The 18,137-nt window shown below is 35.8% G+C and overlaps 1 protein-coding gene across 1 annotated transcript in view; it reads right to left on the reverse strand.

Annotated features, from left to right (window-relative positions):
• TYR (tyrosinase) overlaps positions 1–18,137 on the reverse strand; it is a 168,594-nt gene that overhangs the window by 128,932 nt on the left and 21,525 nt on the right. Inside the window, exon 2 of the mRNA XM_036745994.1 lies at positions 16,509–16,725. Coding sequence (XP_036601889.1) covers positions 16,509–16,725 — 217 coding nt within the window. The remainder of the gene's footprint in view (positions 1–16,508; positions 16,726–18,137) is intronic.

Here is an 18,137-nt window from a genome sequence, read left to right on the forward strand (position 1 = left end):
ACTTCACTCTGAGTGAGTATATAAAAAGGCCTTAGCCTAAAAGGGCCAGGGTCTCCCATTGCATCCTGGGTCATCTCCAGTCATCCTGATGAATATCTGGTCACTGGATCCAAATGGCTCTGGAGGAGAAGGTGAGGCTGATGGCCTTGCACAGCCCTCCCTCATTCAAATCAAAGTCAACTGCAAGTCATATCATCATTTCCCTGATGCTATGGTCCTCTTTGAAAATGAAGGACAAACACAACAACAACAGCAATGTAAGTATTATATTAAGCTACAAATCAACCAATAATATCCTTTCTATACATACATATTCACATACACATATGTATGTATTTGCACATATGTGCGTATATACAGAAATACATATATTTGCATGTGTGTATGCTAAAGCTGACCAACCAATACATGTTCTAATTCCTCTGCCATGGTATAGACATTACCCTGGATCTATCATGGGATTTGAGGGTGAACTTTTCCCATATCTTGTCTAGCAATAGGTTTCCAGGATACTTCCTGGCCTTCTCCTACCTCTCCAAACTTCTATTCTGGCTGTTCTTATAGGAATCTTACACTTTACCACTGGAATTAACCCTTGCCCAGAACTGCTTTCCTGCCACCCCTATACCACTGCCCCTTTTCACGTTGTCTTCCCCCCTATGAAGACAAAGTCCTTGAGGGAAGAGACTTCTTCCTTATTTATATTTATGTATGCTTGGCACATAGCCAACATTTAATCAATACTTTATCATTTGTCATCTATCTATCTATCTATCTATCTGATTGAAACAATGAAGTAAATGTAATAACTTTGGTAGAGATAAGTGTCAGGTCCTAAACTGGGGTAAAAACAATCAAATCCATATCTATAGTGTCAACAAGTTATGACTAGACAAGTGTTTATGTGGGGGAAAATAATAGTTGAAAGTTTCAGTGGTTTGTAAGCTTAAAGTGAGTCAGCAGTTTGATGGGTAAATCCAAGAACTTCCTGCAGGCCCAGGCTATATTAATAAACACATTGACCAGAATAAATATGATCTGACTGTGTGGGGACTCAGTAAATAAAGACTGATGCACAGCTTGTTAAGTATTACAGGAAGTCTAATTCTTATATACTAATAAACATGTTAAAGTCTATTTTAAAATCAATAACTACAATTGAGATCCTTTCAAATTTATGAAAAAGAACAACCATCTACCTCTCATTTCCTTACTTCTCTTTTCCTATTTAGAAAGATGTCAAAAGCCTCCAACATTCCTCAAGCAGGCTCCTTTTCTCTGTCTCTGTCACAGTCTTTGTCTGTTACTGTTTCTTTATCTGTGCCTCTCTCTTTCTCTTCTTGTTACTAGTCTCTCTAATTGACTCTACCTCTCCAAATATATGTACACACATGTATAACAGCAACAAAAATGGGAAATGACATAGGAACAGAAGAATATCAAGTGGAAAGTTTGTGTAGGGAAAATGGTATTGGGCACAGAATCAGAAGGCCTAGGGTCAAGTCTTAGCTTTGCCTTGATATTTGAGGAAATTTGATATTTGACATTTGAATAAATCTCTTCACATCTCTGAACTTCAGTTTCTTTATCTATAAAATATAAAGAATCGCACTTGCATTATTTACCATATAGAGTTGCCATGAAAAACGTCCTTATGAGCTAGGAAGCCTGATATAAATATTAATGACCAGCCTATCCTCTCTTTGAAACTTACCTGCTTTAGAATGACGTTCTTTACTTTAACTCTTTTCCTGTAGTTTCTTACTTCTTATGTGTTTCATTCTGCCAGTAACCACCATGTGCCTCTCCAATGCCCTCTGAGTGAGATTCATGGTTATTTCTTCGGGGACAGTACATTTCCTTAACCCATAGACGTAGAACTGTGCTAGTAGAGTATAGGTAGTGGGCAACCCATGTGCTATGCTGGTAACCTTTTGATCTTAAAAAAAAGTGGGGAAAACTCTCAATATATTGACTTGAACTTATGGGAAGTCATTGAACTTATGGTGAACTTATGGGAAGTTATGGACAAAACTCACACAGTTCTATAAGAAATAAAAAATGAAAAAATTCAAAGAATCATGGGAAGCTTTGTATGAACTGAGACACCACCAAGTAAGCAAAATTAGGAAAGCATTATATACAGAGACTATATAACAATCTAAGCAGAAAAAAAGAGAAAGAAAAAAAAAAGATAATGCAGGCTGTCTTAATAATGGTCAAAATTGGCCTTCAAAAAGAGATAAACACATGTACCTCTTCCTTTCATTAAAGAGTTGGGGAGCCATGATTGTAAAATATTGCATAAATTTTCAAATACATATCAGTTAGTTTTGCTCAGCTGTTTCCTTTTCTTTTTTAATCTTTGTCACAAAGGATGAATCTCTTAGTAGAGGAGGGAGGAGGAGTATATTCAGAAATCAAGGTGATATAAGTGATTTTGAAATTGAATTATAAATACATTTCACCTTAAAACTAAATTAAAAATTGTAAACACATCTTTAAATACTCTCTTAGACTAATTCGGAACTACTATAAGGAATAACTTAAAAAATGTGTACTTATTACATGATTTTACTTCTTTAATCCAATAATTGTTCTTGGAAATGATTTATTCCTCATTCCTAATTCTGGAATGAATGTCCTCATGCCTTATATCATAGAGAAAAAAACTGAAGACTGAAGAAAAGAAATGATTTTTATAATACCACCAAACAGTAGGTCAATCTTTTATGTATAACCCATGTGGTCTACCTTCTGTTTTCTTGGTCCGTGTATATTGCAGTTTTCTCATATGTATATATTCAAATCAAATTATGAACTGACTGCACAATGAAACAGGGTGTTCAACTTGTCTTTGAAGGAGAAAACATAGGATAAAATAACCAACAGGACTACTGAACAATAAATCACAGAATAATAGAATTAGGAGGAGCCTTAGAAATATTGGGATTATAACTTGTCATTTAAACAGTACCCTGACTTCTAGTTTGATACTCTCTTGACTACTCTGACACCTTAGATGAGATCATTTTTACTAAAGAACCTTTGCTCAAAATTATTTCTCTTTCTAGTTGTTTTGTATTGGTCTATCTTCAAATCTTCAAAAATTCCATCAAATCACATATTTTCATGTTTTTTGTCAATACATAAAATTATACCTTTGGTTGGTGTGTCTTTGAGACAGTGGGTCTATTCCTACTATGTACTAACATAAGGTGAGCATTCCTTATATTTCCTCACTTGTAGTTCCACTGAAGTTTGGTCTAGAGCCAAAGAAAAAGGGAACACATATTCTCTTTCCCTCATTCTTCTTTGCTGAGTATCTAAGTAGCTCTAAAAAGTATTAGACAGTCAGGATAAATTGAGAGGGAAAATATAATAAAGATCTTTATAGCAAAGATCTCTGATAAAAGTCTGAATATATGTATACTTATATACATACATATACAAAGATTTACATATGTGTGTGTGTATATATATATATATATATATATATATATATATATATATATATGCCTTAAACTCAATGGATAAGAGCTCAAAGGTTATTGACAGTTTTCAAGAGAAAAATTGCACACCACCAATAACAAAACAAAAGATTGCTCCAAATTAAAAACAACAAATTAAAAAATTCTGACATTTCACCTTACATGTAGCACATTGGCAAAGATAAGCTAAGACTGAAATGTGGTGGGAATACAGGAACACTAATATGTTACCAATAAGATTGTGTATTGGTCCATCTTGAAACAAACTGTAATATTTTGAGAAAAGTCCAAAATTTTGACCTAGTAATTCCAATACTGACTCTATACCCAAAGGAGATTAAAACCAAACACAATGGCTCCATATATACCAAAATATTCAAAATCACACTTTTTTTCCAGTGGCAAAAAATAATGAAAGCAAAGGGGTATTCAAGATTGGAAAATGATGGAATAAATTGTATTCTATGTACTTAAAGGAAAATTACTATACTATTAAAATTGTTGAATATAAGAATTTTTAGAGACATATGAGAGGATTTGCATGTACAGAGTGAGGAAATCAGAGCTTGAAAAATAGTGCACACAGTGACTAAAATAAAGCAAATGAACATGAAAATAGAACCAAACTCTGGAGAGTTGTAATGACCAATCTTAGGCCAGGAAAAACATTAAAATAATTCACCTCCCTCATTTCCTTGGAGACATAAGGCTCTATAATTATAGAATATTGCATATAGCATTGGATGTAGGAAATGTGGTGTACTACAATATACACACAAATACTTAAATTTTCTTTTTTTGTTACAAAGGAAGCATAATTACATAGAGGTATAATGATAAATAACTTTTGTGTAAAACAAAAGATTCAAGAATAAAAGAAAATAGAATCACTACTATAAATGCCTTTACAGCAAAGGCAAAAGAGGAGATTTTTTTCCACATCCATAGAGTCACAGAATATTGGGGTTGAAATTAACCTTAGGAATTTTCTTGTCTAGGAACTTATAAAAATGGAACTTGAAGCCTGGAGAGTGGAAATGACTTACTCAAAGATATTGTGTAAGCTGGTGAAAGAGTTGTGATTAGTGAGGCTGCCAGTCTAATAAAAATGGAAAGTTATATTGTTTTGTGAATTGAATGAATTCTTTTTTTACCCTTTAGTAGCTGTGGGAGAAGCTGTCGTGTTTCTCTATTGACAAATTTTCATCATCTTTTAGCTTACCTTTGAAAGGAATGATTAATATGCATTCATTTTTTTCAGTCACTTCATATAGGTAAGAAGGAAAATAATTATAGTAATTGCTGAAATCCCATGTTTAGAATAAAATCTATATAATGAAATAGACATGCCTTATGCCTGAATTTAAGGTCATCAATAACAGTGACATTATCTTAGATCACAACACAAACTGGCTCTTTTGTTAGTTATTGACATACAAAAAGAAAGCCAATGTCATATAGCAAGAGTTACTTCTTGGATTAAAATGAGAGTCTCAATATTGAATTGTCTTATCTTGTCTAATCTTTAAAAAATACAAAAACCCTGAATTTTTTTCAAGTTTTAGCTGTATTGTTTTTTTTTTCTTTTTTTTGCTCCTGCTAGTGATTCACTGCATGTTTTTTTAATGGCTATCCTGTTGACCAAATCTCAAAGTAAATTTTCCCCACAAGTGTTATTTTCAGACTATTCTGCCTAGTGCAGTGGTGAGGAGAAGAGGAAGACAGGTGAGATTAGAAATGAGCGATCTGGTTTTACATTTCTCTGGGTCTAGCACTTCCTGGGAGACACGGACCTTGCAGTCATTTGTGTCAAATGGAGATAACATCATGCGCTATCTGGCTGAAAAGGAGACGAGACTTAATGAATGTAAGGAAGAGAAACTTCTGTCCTCTCCTCGGGGTATTTCAAAGACAGTGGTTGGCTAGGCAGGATGAAAAAGAGGCATACATTTTGCCGCTCTGGTGAGAGGTGAGGAAGTCATGAACAAATGCCCCTTTAACCTTTTTAAGGTTAGTCTCACACAATTTATATCTCCCATGCTATAGGCAAAATAGTTCAATCATAGGAAGGTGCATGTGGTCCAGCACATTTGAATGGGTCATGTAAAAAGCAGGTTTTCTCTTATCAAATTCTTAACTCTGGGTATAGAAAACCTCCTCCTCCCCATTTACACTGTTCTTCCTCATTTCGAGAGGGTCACAGAGAAAGGAATGTCATGTTCTTGGAGAAATGTTCTGTTTTACTTTCCAATTTGTCACTGAGCACTTTTGCCTACAATATCCCTTGTGACTGCAATATGCTTTTCTGCCTCACTCTACTGAAATCTCTCCCACTATTTGAATATTATGACTCCTCAATGGTTTCACAATCTTATAAAGCATTCTCTGTGTCTGCTGATCCTTTGTTATTCTTGTCCATGCATTTCTATAAATCCTCACTAAGGGATCACCCAACTGACATCACTCTTCCTCTGGGGTCTTTTTATGTCTCAGAGGTACCAATGTAGCACTTAGGGTATCTGTCTGCTGTCTTTAGTTATTAATTCATGACTATGATATCTTTTAAAATCATAAATAAATTCAATGATGTCTCAGTTTATTCCATTGGCTTTCCATAGCCTCTAGGATAGAATGTAAATTTTTTTTGTTTCACTTTTGAAGTGTCATACAACCTATACCTAACTTATCTTTCTAGGCTCACTGGACATTACTCCTCTTCCTGCACTCTGTGATTCAACCAAACAGGTCTTCTCTCTGTTTCTCACATGACCCTACTGCTTTCTCATCTCTCTATTTTTGGCACTGGCTGTAACATACACCTAGAATGCACTCCCTCCTCATTTTGGACTCAGAGAGTCCACCTTTCCCATCAAGACAGAGCTCCAGCACCACCTTCTGCAAGAAGTATTTTCTGATTTCCTCGAATTCTATTGATCTTCCCCCCAAGTTACCTTATATTTAAACATTTGGTATTCATATTTATTCTCTTTATATTTATTCTGCATTTACTTATACAGGTGCTTGTGTTCCCCATTACAATATAAGCTTTTCGTAAGTTGTAATTATTTCATTTTTATGCTTCTGTTCCCAGAACCTAGAATAATATCTGGCACTTAGTAGGTGCTTCTGAAACACTTGTTGATCAACTCATGTCTTTTTATATCACGTATAGTGCATAAGTTATCTTTGGTAATGTATCATAGCCTACTTGTACCTAATATTCATTTCCTCATTGTCCTTTGCATTATTAGTGATTTTTATTTTTCTGAGATTTTGGTATTTTATGAGTCATAATCATTAAACATTAATAGGTGATGCCAGGAATTGGGCCTGTGATGTTTCTCTTGTAATCAGACAGGAAGCTCTGGGTTCAAATTCTGTCTCGGATTCATATTGATATTAACATAAGCAAGCAATTTGATTTTTTTGAACTGCAGATTTCTTGTCTGTAAAACAGAGATAACAATACCTGAGGAATCTACCTCACAGAGCTGTTGTGATGCTCAAATGTGATAATATTGTAGGGCACTTTGAAAGACGTAACACATTATAGAAATGTCAGCCAATTAAATCTCAAACTTTAAAATCCAACTCAAATATCCTACATGAAACTTTGCTTAACTTCTTGACTGGTTATTGTCTTCCCTCACACAGCACTTTGTGTCTACCAATCTCATGAAATTGATCACTACCACCCAATCAAAATTCTGGTAACTATTGTCTAGAGACTTCCAGGTCACAATGAGTTCAGTACTTGGCTCACAATTTTCCTTCCCACACAGCTCCTACCCTTCATATGAAAAGACGTCAACATACATATTGACTCCCATTCAAGAACCCTAACCACTCAGTTCCTCAACCTACTCACTTTCCAAGACTTAGTCTTCCATCTTATCTCAGTCACACACAAAGATGCTTTTACCCTTTATCTTGTCATTACCCACAATGTACCACCTCTATATTCAAGAATTCTGAAATCATCTTATCTGATCATAATCTGTTAATTTTCCACTTCTCCATTTGCCTGTCCTTACCAAACCTTATTTTTTATCCATATCACCACCTCCAATCCTTCAACCCTTATGGTTTCACTTAGGCTATCACCCCTGCATTAGCTATTCTCTCTCCATTTCAACTCTACACTGCCTTTTATTTTTGAGTCCCTGGCCCACTTATACCTCATCAATTGTACTCTGTCACACCTCGGTCTTGCATAACTTCCATCATCTGCAGACTTCACTCCTACATAATGCTTCAGAATAAAAGTGTAGAAATGCACATAAATGTTCTGAGTCCACTACAAATTTATGTTATACAACCTCAACTGGTTGTTCAACCCTCGCTGCTGCTAGGCAATCCTTCTATACATCCCTTATCAACTCACAGTCACACTTTCCACAGTGACTCTCCCAAACCTTTTCATCCCTACTAAAACTTCCCATGACTTCTCTTCTCCCCATATTCCAAGCAGAGCACTTTTCTTGACTCATATTTATAGAAATAATTGAGGACATTTGGTATGAGTTTCCTCTTCTCCCTTCTTTCTCATGATATATTACTCAGATGCCTTCTGTCACTATCTCTTCCTTTATCTCTGTCTCACATGAAGGAGTAATCCTTCTACTTGCCAAAGCTAAACCCTCTACATGCAAAAGCAATCCTATTGTATTCCATCTCCTCCAACACATTGCCACTTCTGTCATGCCCATTCTATCACTTAGTTCAATCTCTCTCTGTCTAGCTTTTCCTCTCTTAGTGCTTGCAAATATACCCATGTCTCCTCCAATCGGACAAAAAAAGGCAAAGCAAAAAACAAAACAACACAAAACACCTATTATCCTATATCTTTTCTGTCCCTTGTGGGAAAAAAGGAGAAATATTTATTTTGACAACTTTCTCCCATATCTCCCATACAATAATAGCCATAATTAAGAAAAATGTTAAATAATATCAAGCAATTTAATAATGACATAGACTGCCTGGGTTCTGCAGAAAAAAGCATAACCTGTCTCCCAATGCCAGTATGAAGATTTTTTCCTATATATCTCAATATTAGGGTGGGTCCCTGAATAGTGTGAGAATCATAATTCAAATTTGAAAACTCTAGAATAATCCAGTTATAAGATCCTTCTTGGAGAAATACAAAACAAAACAAAACAATGGGGCGCCCCAATAAGACATTTCAGCAATATTCCTCTGATGAAAAGAAATCTGTGACTATACAAATTAAAATGCCATTTATAAGGTTAAAACATGTCCCCTTCCTCAGCATGTAATTATCAGATCTTAACTGGAAAGTTCTCAAAAGCCATGTGATATGTAAAAATGGCCTACTTCTGACACAAAGCTTTAGGAAACGAAATATTGACCAGGAACTCAGTTTGTTTACATGGTCATCAGAATTAGGTGTTGTTTGATTTTGCTAACCTATTATGCAACAATTACCTTCAGTACCTTCTTAAGTACAGTTTCTTTTTGAGACTTTTACAGGGCTATCTGTAAGCATGCCTTCTAATTCATAGAATCACAAACTTGATTTTTATGGCAGATTAAGTTAAATTAAAATTTATATCTATATCTATCTACTTATCTATCTCACTCCTTAGTTGTATATGAATTTCAAATCAAATTCCATTTGGAAAATTCTATTAAAGAATTAGTACATTGCTTTTATCAGAGGACCTCAAAGAGTTGAGTCATTGTAAGAGCAGTGGGCAGCCGACTCTCCAAAGGAGGCTGATGCTCAGCCTGAAGATCAGGCAATGTGAGGATTGATTGAAGGAACTGAGGATGGTTTAGCGCAGAAAAAAAGAAGACTTAGAGCTGAAGGGATAACTGCCTTCAATTATTTCAGCTAAAGTCACAGGGAAGACAAATATACATGTTCTTTTTTTTATTTTGAGTGGAAAAGAGATGGGTAGAAGGTTAGAGGTTAGAAACAGATTTCAGCTTTACAGAAGGAAGGATGTTGAACAGAGTTTTTCAGAAGTGGAATGGGTTGTCTTATGAAGGTGTAAGTTCCCCTTCAATGGAAGTGTTTAAAATAAGACTATATAGTCATCTATCCACAGTTGCAATAGAGCTGGGTAGGGTCCTAAACTCATGTGTTTATGTGTGTGTGTGTCTGTGTATGCCTTTGTGTCTGTATGTGTATGTGTGTGTGTGTGTGTGTGTGTGTGTGTATGAAAGAGAGAGAGAGAGAGAGAGAGAGAGAGAGAGAGAGAGAGAGATCCCTTTACCAAGCCAGTGAAACTTATAGACTCAATTTCAAAATGTTTTTTAAATTCATAAAATAAAATGCATATGATTACAAAGAAATCAATTATATTGAAATATGTATACACACACATAGATACACACACACAGATGGATTCAGAAATTGTCACATGGTAAGACTCAAAGAATAGCCATTAAAGGTTTATGTCAACTTGCAAAGAAGTCTTTAGCAGAGTGCCCCCAGAGATCTGACCCTATGACCCTATGCTAGCTAACATTCAATGACTTCAAGAAAGGAATACCACAGCAGGTTTATCAAATTTGTAGATGATATAAAGATGGAAGGGATAGATAACACACTCTGTCAAGACTCTTCCCACTGCATTCCATACTATGTACTTATGCTAAAATTATATTCATTAAGTGCTTAGCTGATTGGGTCACTTTCCTACTCAGTAACTCCAGTTTCTCTCTATTGTCTGCAGGATAAAATACAAATTTCTCTTTTCAGTTTTTAAAGCTCTTCAAAACCTTCCCCCAACTTATATTTCCATGTTCAATATATATATGTATTACTCCCTCTCCCAAATTCTATAATGCAGGCAAACTGGTGTTCTCCCTGTTTCTCACATAAAGTACATTATCTTGTGTCTTTGGGCCTTCACAGTGGTTGTGTCTCTGTCCTCCCTCCATGTCTGAAATTCATTCCTTTCTCATTTCTGCCTCACAGAATCCCTCTCTTTTTTTCAAGATGGAGCTCAGGTACCATTTTCTATATGAAACCTTTGCTAATATCTCCCACCTGATAGAGCCCTCCCAGATTATATTGTATTTAAGTACTTTTGATCTATGCTCTTGATTTTAATCCTATTTATACTATATAATATATATATGTATTATGTATTGTTATTTCCCCCATTATAATTCAAACTCCTTGCAAGTAGAAATTATTCGATTCATTATATTTTTATCCCAAAACTTTGCACAGTGTTTGGTACATAGTAAGTGCTTGTTGATTGACTGACTGATAACAGATTCAGGATCTAAATGCATCTGGATTGTATTGAATTGAAGAGCATGATATAATGTGAATAAGTATAACTTAGTACACTTGAGTTCAAGTTCATTTCAAAAGTACAAGATGGGTGAGACATGACTAGGTAGCAGTGTGTCTGTAAAGGTCCATGAAAATTAAAGGAAAATTACAACGTGGACTTGAGTCTGAGGAATCTCTTTCCTCTTCTCTAGTGTAAGTACCAGAGAGGTAGAAAAGGAAAGAAAAAGAATAATTCTAAGAATTGCAATTTTTATAATAACTACAAGCAATAACTTGGGAATTGGTGCTCTAAATTTGTGATATTTGTTCAATGATTAATGAAGATAAAATTTCAACCTTGAATATTTAAACAATCTACTGATGCTGCTGCTGCTGCTGATTATGATGGTCATGATGAGAGAGGGAGAGAGACAGAGAAAAAGCAAGAGAGAGAGAGAGAGAGAGAGAGAGAGAGAGAGAGAGAGAGAGAGAGAGAATGGATAAAAGACATTGACACAACCTATCACCATTTTTAAATGAAGTTTAATGTAAATTAATTACTATAAGATGGTGACTTTTACAAATAAGTTTTGAAACTACTCAACCAGGAAATAATTGATTTCCTAGCAAAGCAGAGAGATATGGAAGACAAGGACAATACTAGTTTAAAGTATATAAACATTTTGGGTAAAATTTTAAATGCCAAGCTATTGAAAGACTATGGGCAATATCGCTTCATAAAGCAGTGAGAAGCACTGGAGGGAAACACAAGTTTAAAGAAAGATGGATAAGAGATCCATCTAAGACACGGCTTCCTGAGGGAACTGAAGGATAAAACTAGACATAAGGCCACAGATAAGAAATAGAAAAAAATCTCCAAATGTCTCAAGATTTTTATAACTATTACCAAGTAGAATGGAGTTACCACATTTAGACTCTGACACAACTGTTATATGTGATAAGTTGTATAAAGAAGCTGAAATGTCTCTGTGGAAAACAAAGATGATAAGAATATCTGTGAGAGACTGAATATTCACAAAGGAGATCTGTGCTGTATGTGACACAATTTTGAGGGTATTGAAGGACTGATTCTTAATTTATTAAGAAAGATATCTCCTAGTAAATGAAAAGTCAAACCTTAACATCTGAATCCAAATCCAGCATTATTTCCTTTTTACCTCATCTACTTCTACAAGTTACTATGAGTCAAAGTCCAATTGGACTTAGAGAAGACATAATCCTTTTTTTTTTTGGCCCAAGATCTGCAAACAACTTAATGGCACAAAGAAGGACATAGGATGGGGCTGCCCACTCTGAAGTTCAGTACTTCTTAGGTTGTCATTTTGCCTTTTGAAGGGTTAGGATCTCAGGGTCATTTTCAGGACCCTTAAGGTCCTTTCTTGGTGTACTTCCTCGGTGGGCTCAAGAGCTCAGAGTCAATATTTTCCATTGATTCAACAATCAGTATACCAGCTATCTGCTGTGGTGTGTAGATATATACAGCCAATCTAAGTCTTAACCCAACATATTCCTATACATCCTCAATATTTAGTGAAACTATTGCAACCCTGATTTGTTCTGGGCCTTTTATGAAGCTCAGAATACAAAGGAAAGGGTTCCACTGCAGTGAGGTCAAATGTGATTTTATAATGCTAGTATGACCACACTGAATAGCTCATACTTTATCCCTTTATTATAACTAATTTTAGTGACATCAACCTCTCCAAAGATTTTCTGTATCTTTCTGAAGCAGATACTGAAAGATACTCTGGGGGCAGAGTTGACTCTTGACAACACTGTAAACACTGGAGGCAAAGTATCGTTCTCATACTCCCATGTTTCCTACCCAGGCCCTTCCCACATTCCTCATCTATAAAATAAACAATAGTATTGCTGTCCAGTAATGTGGTGACATTTTTATGTTAGAAATGTTGGTGTAGAGACTGCCTGCTTCATGTAAATGCTGGTTGTTGTTCTTTTTTTTAAGTCAAATCCTCTTCTTCTTGACCCTTTTGGGGGGTTTTCTTGGCAAAGATATTAGAGTGGTTTGACATTTCCTTTTCCAGCTCATTTTGCAGATGAGGAAACTGAGGCAAAGGGTTAAGTGACTTGCCCAGGGTCATGCAACTGGAGACTTCCTGGAGCAGCTCTCTATCCATTGTGCCACCTAGCTTCCCCAAATGTTTGACTAGCTTCTATTCAGTTAAATCCAATTCAACCTGCATTTATTAAGCAATTAATACATGCTGGAATTTCATCTAGGCCCCTTGGGATAGAAAGACAAAAATGAAAATAGCTCCAGCATACAAGGAGTTTACATTCCAGAGGAGAGGAAAGAATGTGGTGCATGTAAATGACACACACAGATAAATAATCACAAACTACTTACAAAGATATTAGCATTAATAATAACAATAACAAAGCATTTTTACAAATACTATCACATTTGATCCTCACAAGAGCCTCTAGGAGGTTTAATTTAACAAAAATTAAATGATTTGCATAGGGTGACAGAACTTGTAAGTGTTTAAGGCTGGATTTGAAGTCAGGTCTTGTTATCTCTAGATCTAGCACTCTATCCATTGTACTACCTAGCTGCTTATAAATATAAACATATAAAATAATTTCTGAGATAAATGGAAAAGCTACCAAGGTTTCTTTCAATTCCAAGATTCTATGATACTTGGCACCTATTTACACAGCTATATGCTACCTCTTAGGTGTCATGGATTACCTCACTACAAGACTCACCCTGGCCTTGCCTTCCCAAGTTAATCCTCCAATATCATGACATTTCCCATTTTCTTCTCTCCCTTCCTGGAAGTAACCTATCCTGTGTCATAATGGCTTAGGATTATACTGCTTCCCAAGGTAAATTACCTGTTAAGCCATTTTTAACATTTATTAAATGTTTACTATGTAGTACAAAGAAAGTTAAAAAATAGTCTCTGGTCTCAAGGAGTTTATCATCTAGGAGATTTTAGACATGTAACAGACTCATGTGACACAAGCAACACTACACTAACGGCATAAAAGGAGTATAAAAATTCTATGACATTAGATGTTGGAAGAATCACTTCCAACTGCAAAGAATGAGGAAGGCCTCAGAAAGGAGGTGCCATTTGAACTAGGCCTTGAACAACAGGGTGGTATGGGAAGAGGTAGAAATGTAAAGAAAGCTGAAACCTTTTAGTGATTGTTTGGATGTTTGAAATTAAGAGAAATGTGTTGAAAGTGATTTTGAATTCATAGACAAGAATGAAAAAGGAATAACAATTTAATTGACATAAGTAGGGAAGTCAGAAGGTGGAACAGGTTTAGGAGAAAAGCTAAATTTAGTTTTAGACATGTCAGTGTGAGGTATTTATACATATCCAGGGAGAGGTGTTCAGGAGACAGGTAGATATCCTGCTAAGGAATATCTACTATTCGTTCTAAAAGTTTGAAAATCAATGCTGAAAACTAAATATGTTAAATAAATTTAAAAAAATAAAAAATAAAAGTTTGGTAATAAAAAGGAGAAAAGGCCTAGGAATATGGAGGACAAGGACTAAGCCTCATTTTTTTCCCTCCAGGCTCTACATCTGGCATAATGGCTAGTACATAATAGACATTTGATAAATATTTATTGAATGAAATCAAAATTAAGCCACTTCAAGGTAACTAACCACCTACCATTTGATATGCAACCTTTCCCAGACTTTTAAAAAATGACAAAGGAGTCATGTAAACACCCAAAGAAATAACTGTTTAATGATGGAGGATAGGGAAGAATGAAGGCAAGGAGAAGTTTTGCTGATCAATCTTATAAGGCCAATTGTGTGAATGACCTTTTTTGTATGAAAAAAATTTAAAAGCTCAGGTCTTCTTTTTGCAGTTCATAAAAATGAATGTCCTTGTTCTTTATGTCTGCACTGGCATTCTGATTAATAGCTAGAGTTAAATAAATAATTTCAATAGAGAAAAAGCCCAACAGTTCTCCCATTCTACTACACTGTGCAAATCTGTTCCCTTGGCAAGGGAAATCAGTATGATAACTATCCCTATGTAGTCAGGTCCCTCTTTCCCTTATTCATTAAACATAATACTCATTTTCTTCAAGGTTCAATATAAACATCACCTCCTTCTTGAAGTTTTTGCTTTTGCCTTCAGTGGAGACTAATTTCCCCTAATTCAAAGTTTGCTTAGAATAATGTGTTTCCTTTATCATATTCTACCTTTTATCATAATAATCTGCCCTACTACTCTATGGATTCCCTAAGAGGAAGGACTGGGCTATTTTTCACCATCATTTCCCCAATACCTGTGTGTTTTGATTGATGTTTAGGTCCTTGATAAAATATTTTGATTGAATGAAAAAAATACATGCCTAATACATTCCTGAGGCCCACTGGAAAGCAGCATTAACTGGAAAACACCAAATTGCAAAAAAAGAGCTTGTCAAGAAGAAATATGTTAAACCAGTGTTTGAAAAAAAATTTAAACCAGTCTTTTTTTTATAATGCTTCTTCTTCTCTCTCTCTCTCTCTCTTTCTCTCTCTCTCTCTCTCTCTCTGAAGGGGTGAAGGCAGGACAATTGGGGTTAAGTGACTTGCCCAAGGTCACACAGCTAGTTAGTGTGTCAAGTGTCTGAGACCGAATTTGAACCCAGGTCCTCCTGACTCCAGGGCTGGTGCTCTACTCACTGCACCACCTAGCTGCCCCTAAACCAGTCTTAAGACTGTTGTTGATGGTGATGTTAACTGAATCAATCAACCAATCACCTCCACAGCACCTGAACTAACAAGAATCTATGTCCTTCTTAAGTCAGAACATCTCTATTGAATCAAACACTCATTCAAGAGCATTGTATTAAATGAGAAATATCATCGATCAATTTGGAAGGAATAAAGCCATTGGATGAGATAGAGGGACCATATATGGTAAGGGTATTAGGACTTGTTAAAGAGACTTGGGATATTTTTTATACAAAATACTGAGTGTTGTATAAAGTAGCAAAGCAGTTTGAATGCAGTACTTGAGTGTCCGGCCAGCAATTCCAAACAAGCCCCTGAGAGGGAATCACTTTTGGGGGAGGCAAGGAGAAGAGTTTTTGTCTCCTCCAAACTCTGACCCCACAAACCTCCTGTCCAAGTCTTCTCTAATAACCTTGTGAATCGCAAGAGATTGCAGAAGTTAGCTTTTTTTGTCATCTTTGCAGCCATGGCACTAAGACAGCAAACTAGTGGCAGTACCTTCATGAGGAACAAAGGGAAAACTAGACATGATGAGCAAAGGCAGCTCTAATTCTACAAGATGCTCCACAGAAATACATCCTGCCTGTGGGAACTTTATGAGTGCTCCAAGAAGGAGGGGGAGGGGGAATGAATTCTAGCAAAAGGACTTCCTGGAGCTGTCAATTTGTTATATGTTCTCCAAACTTGAGCCTACTTTACTCCGAACTCTGTATGTGCTTCTGGGAGAATGTGCCCCTAATTTGGAGGGGGGCCTGTTCTTCCTCTATTACCTTAGCAATTAAAAAGTAATTAAAATTGGCTGGCTAATTAATATTAACCGGTCATCAATAGGGGATACACAATGATGACAACTTGTAAGCTATGGTACTAGAGATATTATCCCCAAACTTTCAGGTTACCCCTTAAAACCTTGGGGGCAAATGTAGCCAGCTGTCTTCTGGGGACACAACCTGCTAGGCCTAGTACTACTTGGTTTGGTCAGCTCTAGAGCCAATGTTACAAATGTACACATGAACAGAAGTGAGTTACCTTCCAGTGTGTTTCTAAAGCTGAAATTAGCAGCTCGATCCATGGCACCAGCTTCATACTGAGTTAGGCTTAGGCAAGATTCCACATCAGCTGATGTGGGAAGTCTTGGAGTCCTCACTCGATCATGGTTTCCAGGGCTACGGAGCAGGGGTCCTTCTTCTGTTGCATTACATAAGGCCTGCTGGGTGTTGTATTCTTCTGATCGGCTGCAGATAACCTATACAAAATACCTTTTGATTAAGAGATTTGTCTGAACCATTAACATAGAAGGCAGAGTTAGGATGAGTGCAGCTCTGTCACTGTCTTGATTTATGACATTAGCTAAGTCATTTGTTCTCCCTCTGCATGTTTTATGATCTATAAATTTGTGGTGTGTGTGTGTGTGTATCTATTTGAGGGAGGAGGGGATGAAAATAGTGGGGAGCAAATCACTTAGATTATCTCCTTGATTCCACCTGGTTGTTCCATTCTATGTTTCATTTCCTTTTAGTTCTTATACTGTAGGTGCTAATGTTCCTTATAACTCTAACATTCTCTATTGTAAGGTACCTTCCAGTTTAGATCATCTGTTATCCCAGTACCCTATAAGCTCTGAATCTCTATTTGAAATTCACAAAATTAGGAGTACAATTTTTCAAAGCTGTGAAATCTTAGGCAGCTACCAAATGAACACAGTTACCTGAATAGTAAAACATAGTAAATCAAAGTAGAAAATCGTGTTTATGTATCACCTGACATAGTGTACTTCTTTAAAAAAAATGAACATGGAGCTAAAAAAAAAAACTCTTTAGAAGGCTAAGTCCCACCATTTATTAATTGTATAGCCATGGCAAGTTTCTCCCTTCTTTGAGCCTCAGTAACTTCAACTTTACAATGAGAATAATGACTGTATCATAATTTTAAGGCTGATATGTTTGCTGTGCCAAAACTTTGAGAAACATTATATAACCTTTCTTCCCCTTTAGAACCTGAAATCTTTCTAAAATAGATGTCCAAACTGATTTTTCCCCAGGCACCTTAATTAAAATCGTGGATGAAAGCATTCATTGCTTCTAACACCCTATATTTATTTATCTTCTTAAGTCTTCTTAAGTAAAAAATGAAATGAAATGAAATGAAAATAAATATTGTTAATTATTTGGAGAAGGGTACTGTACTTTTCATGGATTTTTTAAAACATTAATTTTCTCCATCTCTCTTAAGTGAAGTAAAGAGAAATGAAATTTCTCTTTCAAAGTCACATCTTGGCATGAAAGGAGAACCTGGGCCCCCAAAGGTGAAGCCAATAGAGTGTAAATTGGTGGCAGGCCACACTAAACTGGAACGGTGGATTGAGTGATGAACCGAATGTCTATTGGTCAACTAAACTAAGTTCACAAAAGCTAATCACTAGATGTTTGTTTACCAGGTGATGAATTTTTCAGAAACGGAAATTCACAAATCATCTGTTATAGTGTGGATTTTCTGTGATCTGCATTAGTAGAAAGGTAGATGCACTATATACCTATACTGAGCCAAAGAAATTATAACTCCCAAAATATTGATGTGTAGTAGTAGTAGCAGTAGTCGTAGTAGCTTATGTTTATATGATGTTTTAGAGTTTGCAAAGTTTTATATATTTATATATAT

The sequence above is a fragment of the Trichosurus vulpecula genome, chromosome 2 (assembly GCF_011100635.1).
Source record: "Trichosurus vulpecula isolate mTriVul1 chromosome 2, mTriVul1.pri, whole genome shotgun sequence".
NCBI classification, from domain to species: Eukaryota; Metazoa; Chordata; class Mammalia; order Diprotodontia; family Phalangeridae; genus Trichosurus; species Trichosurus vulpecula.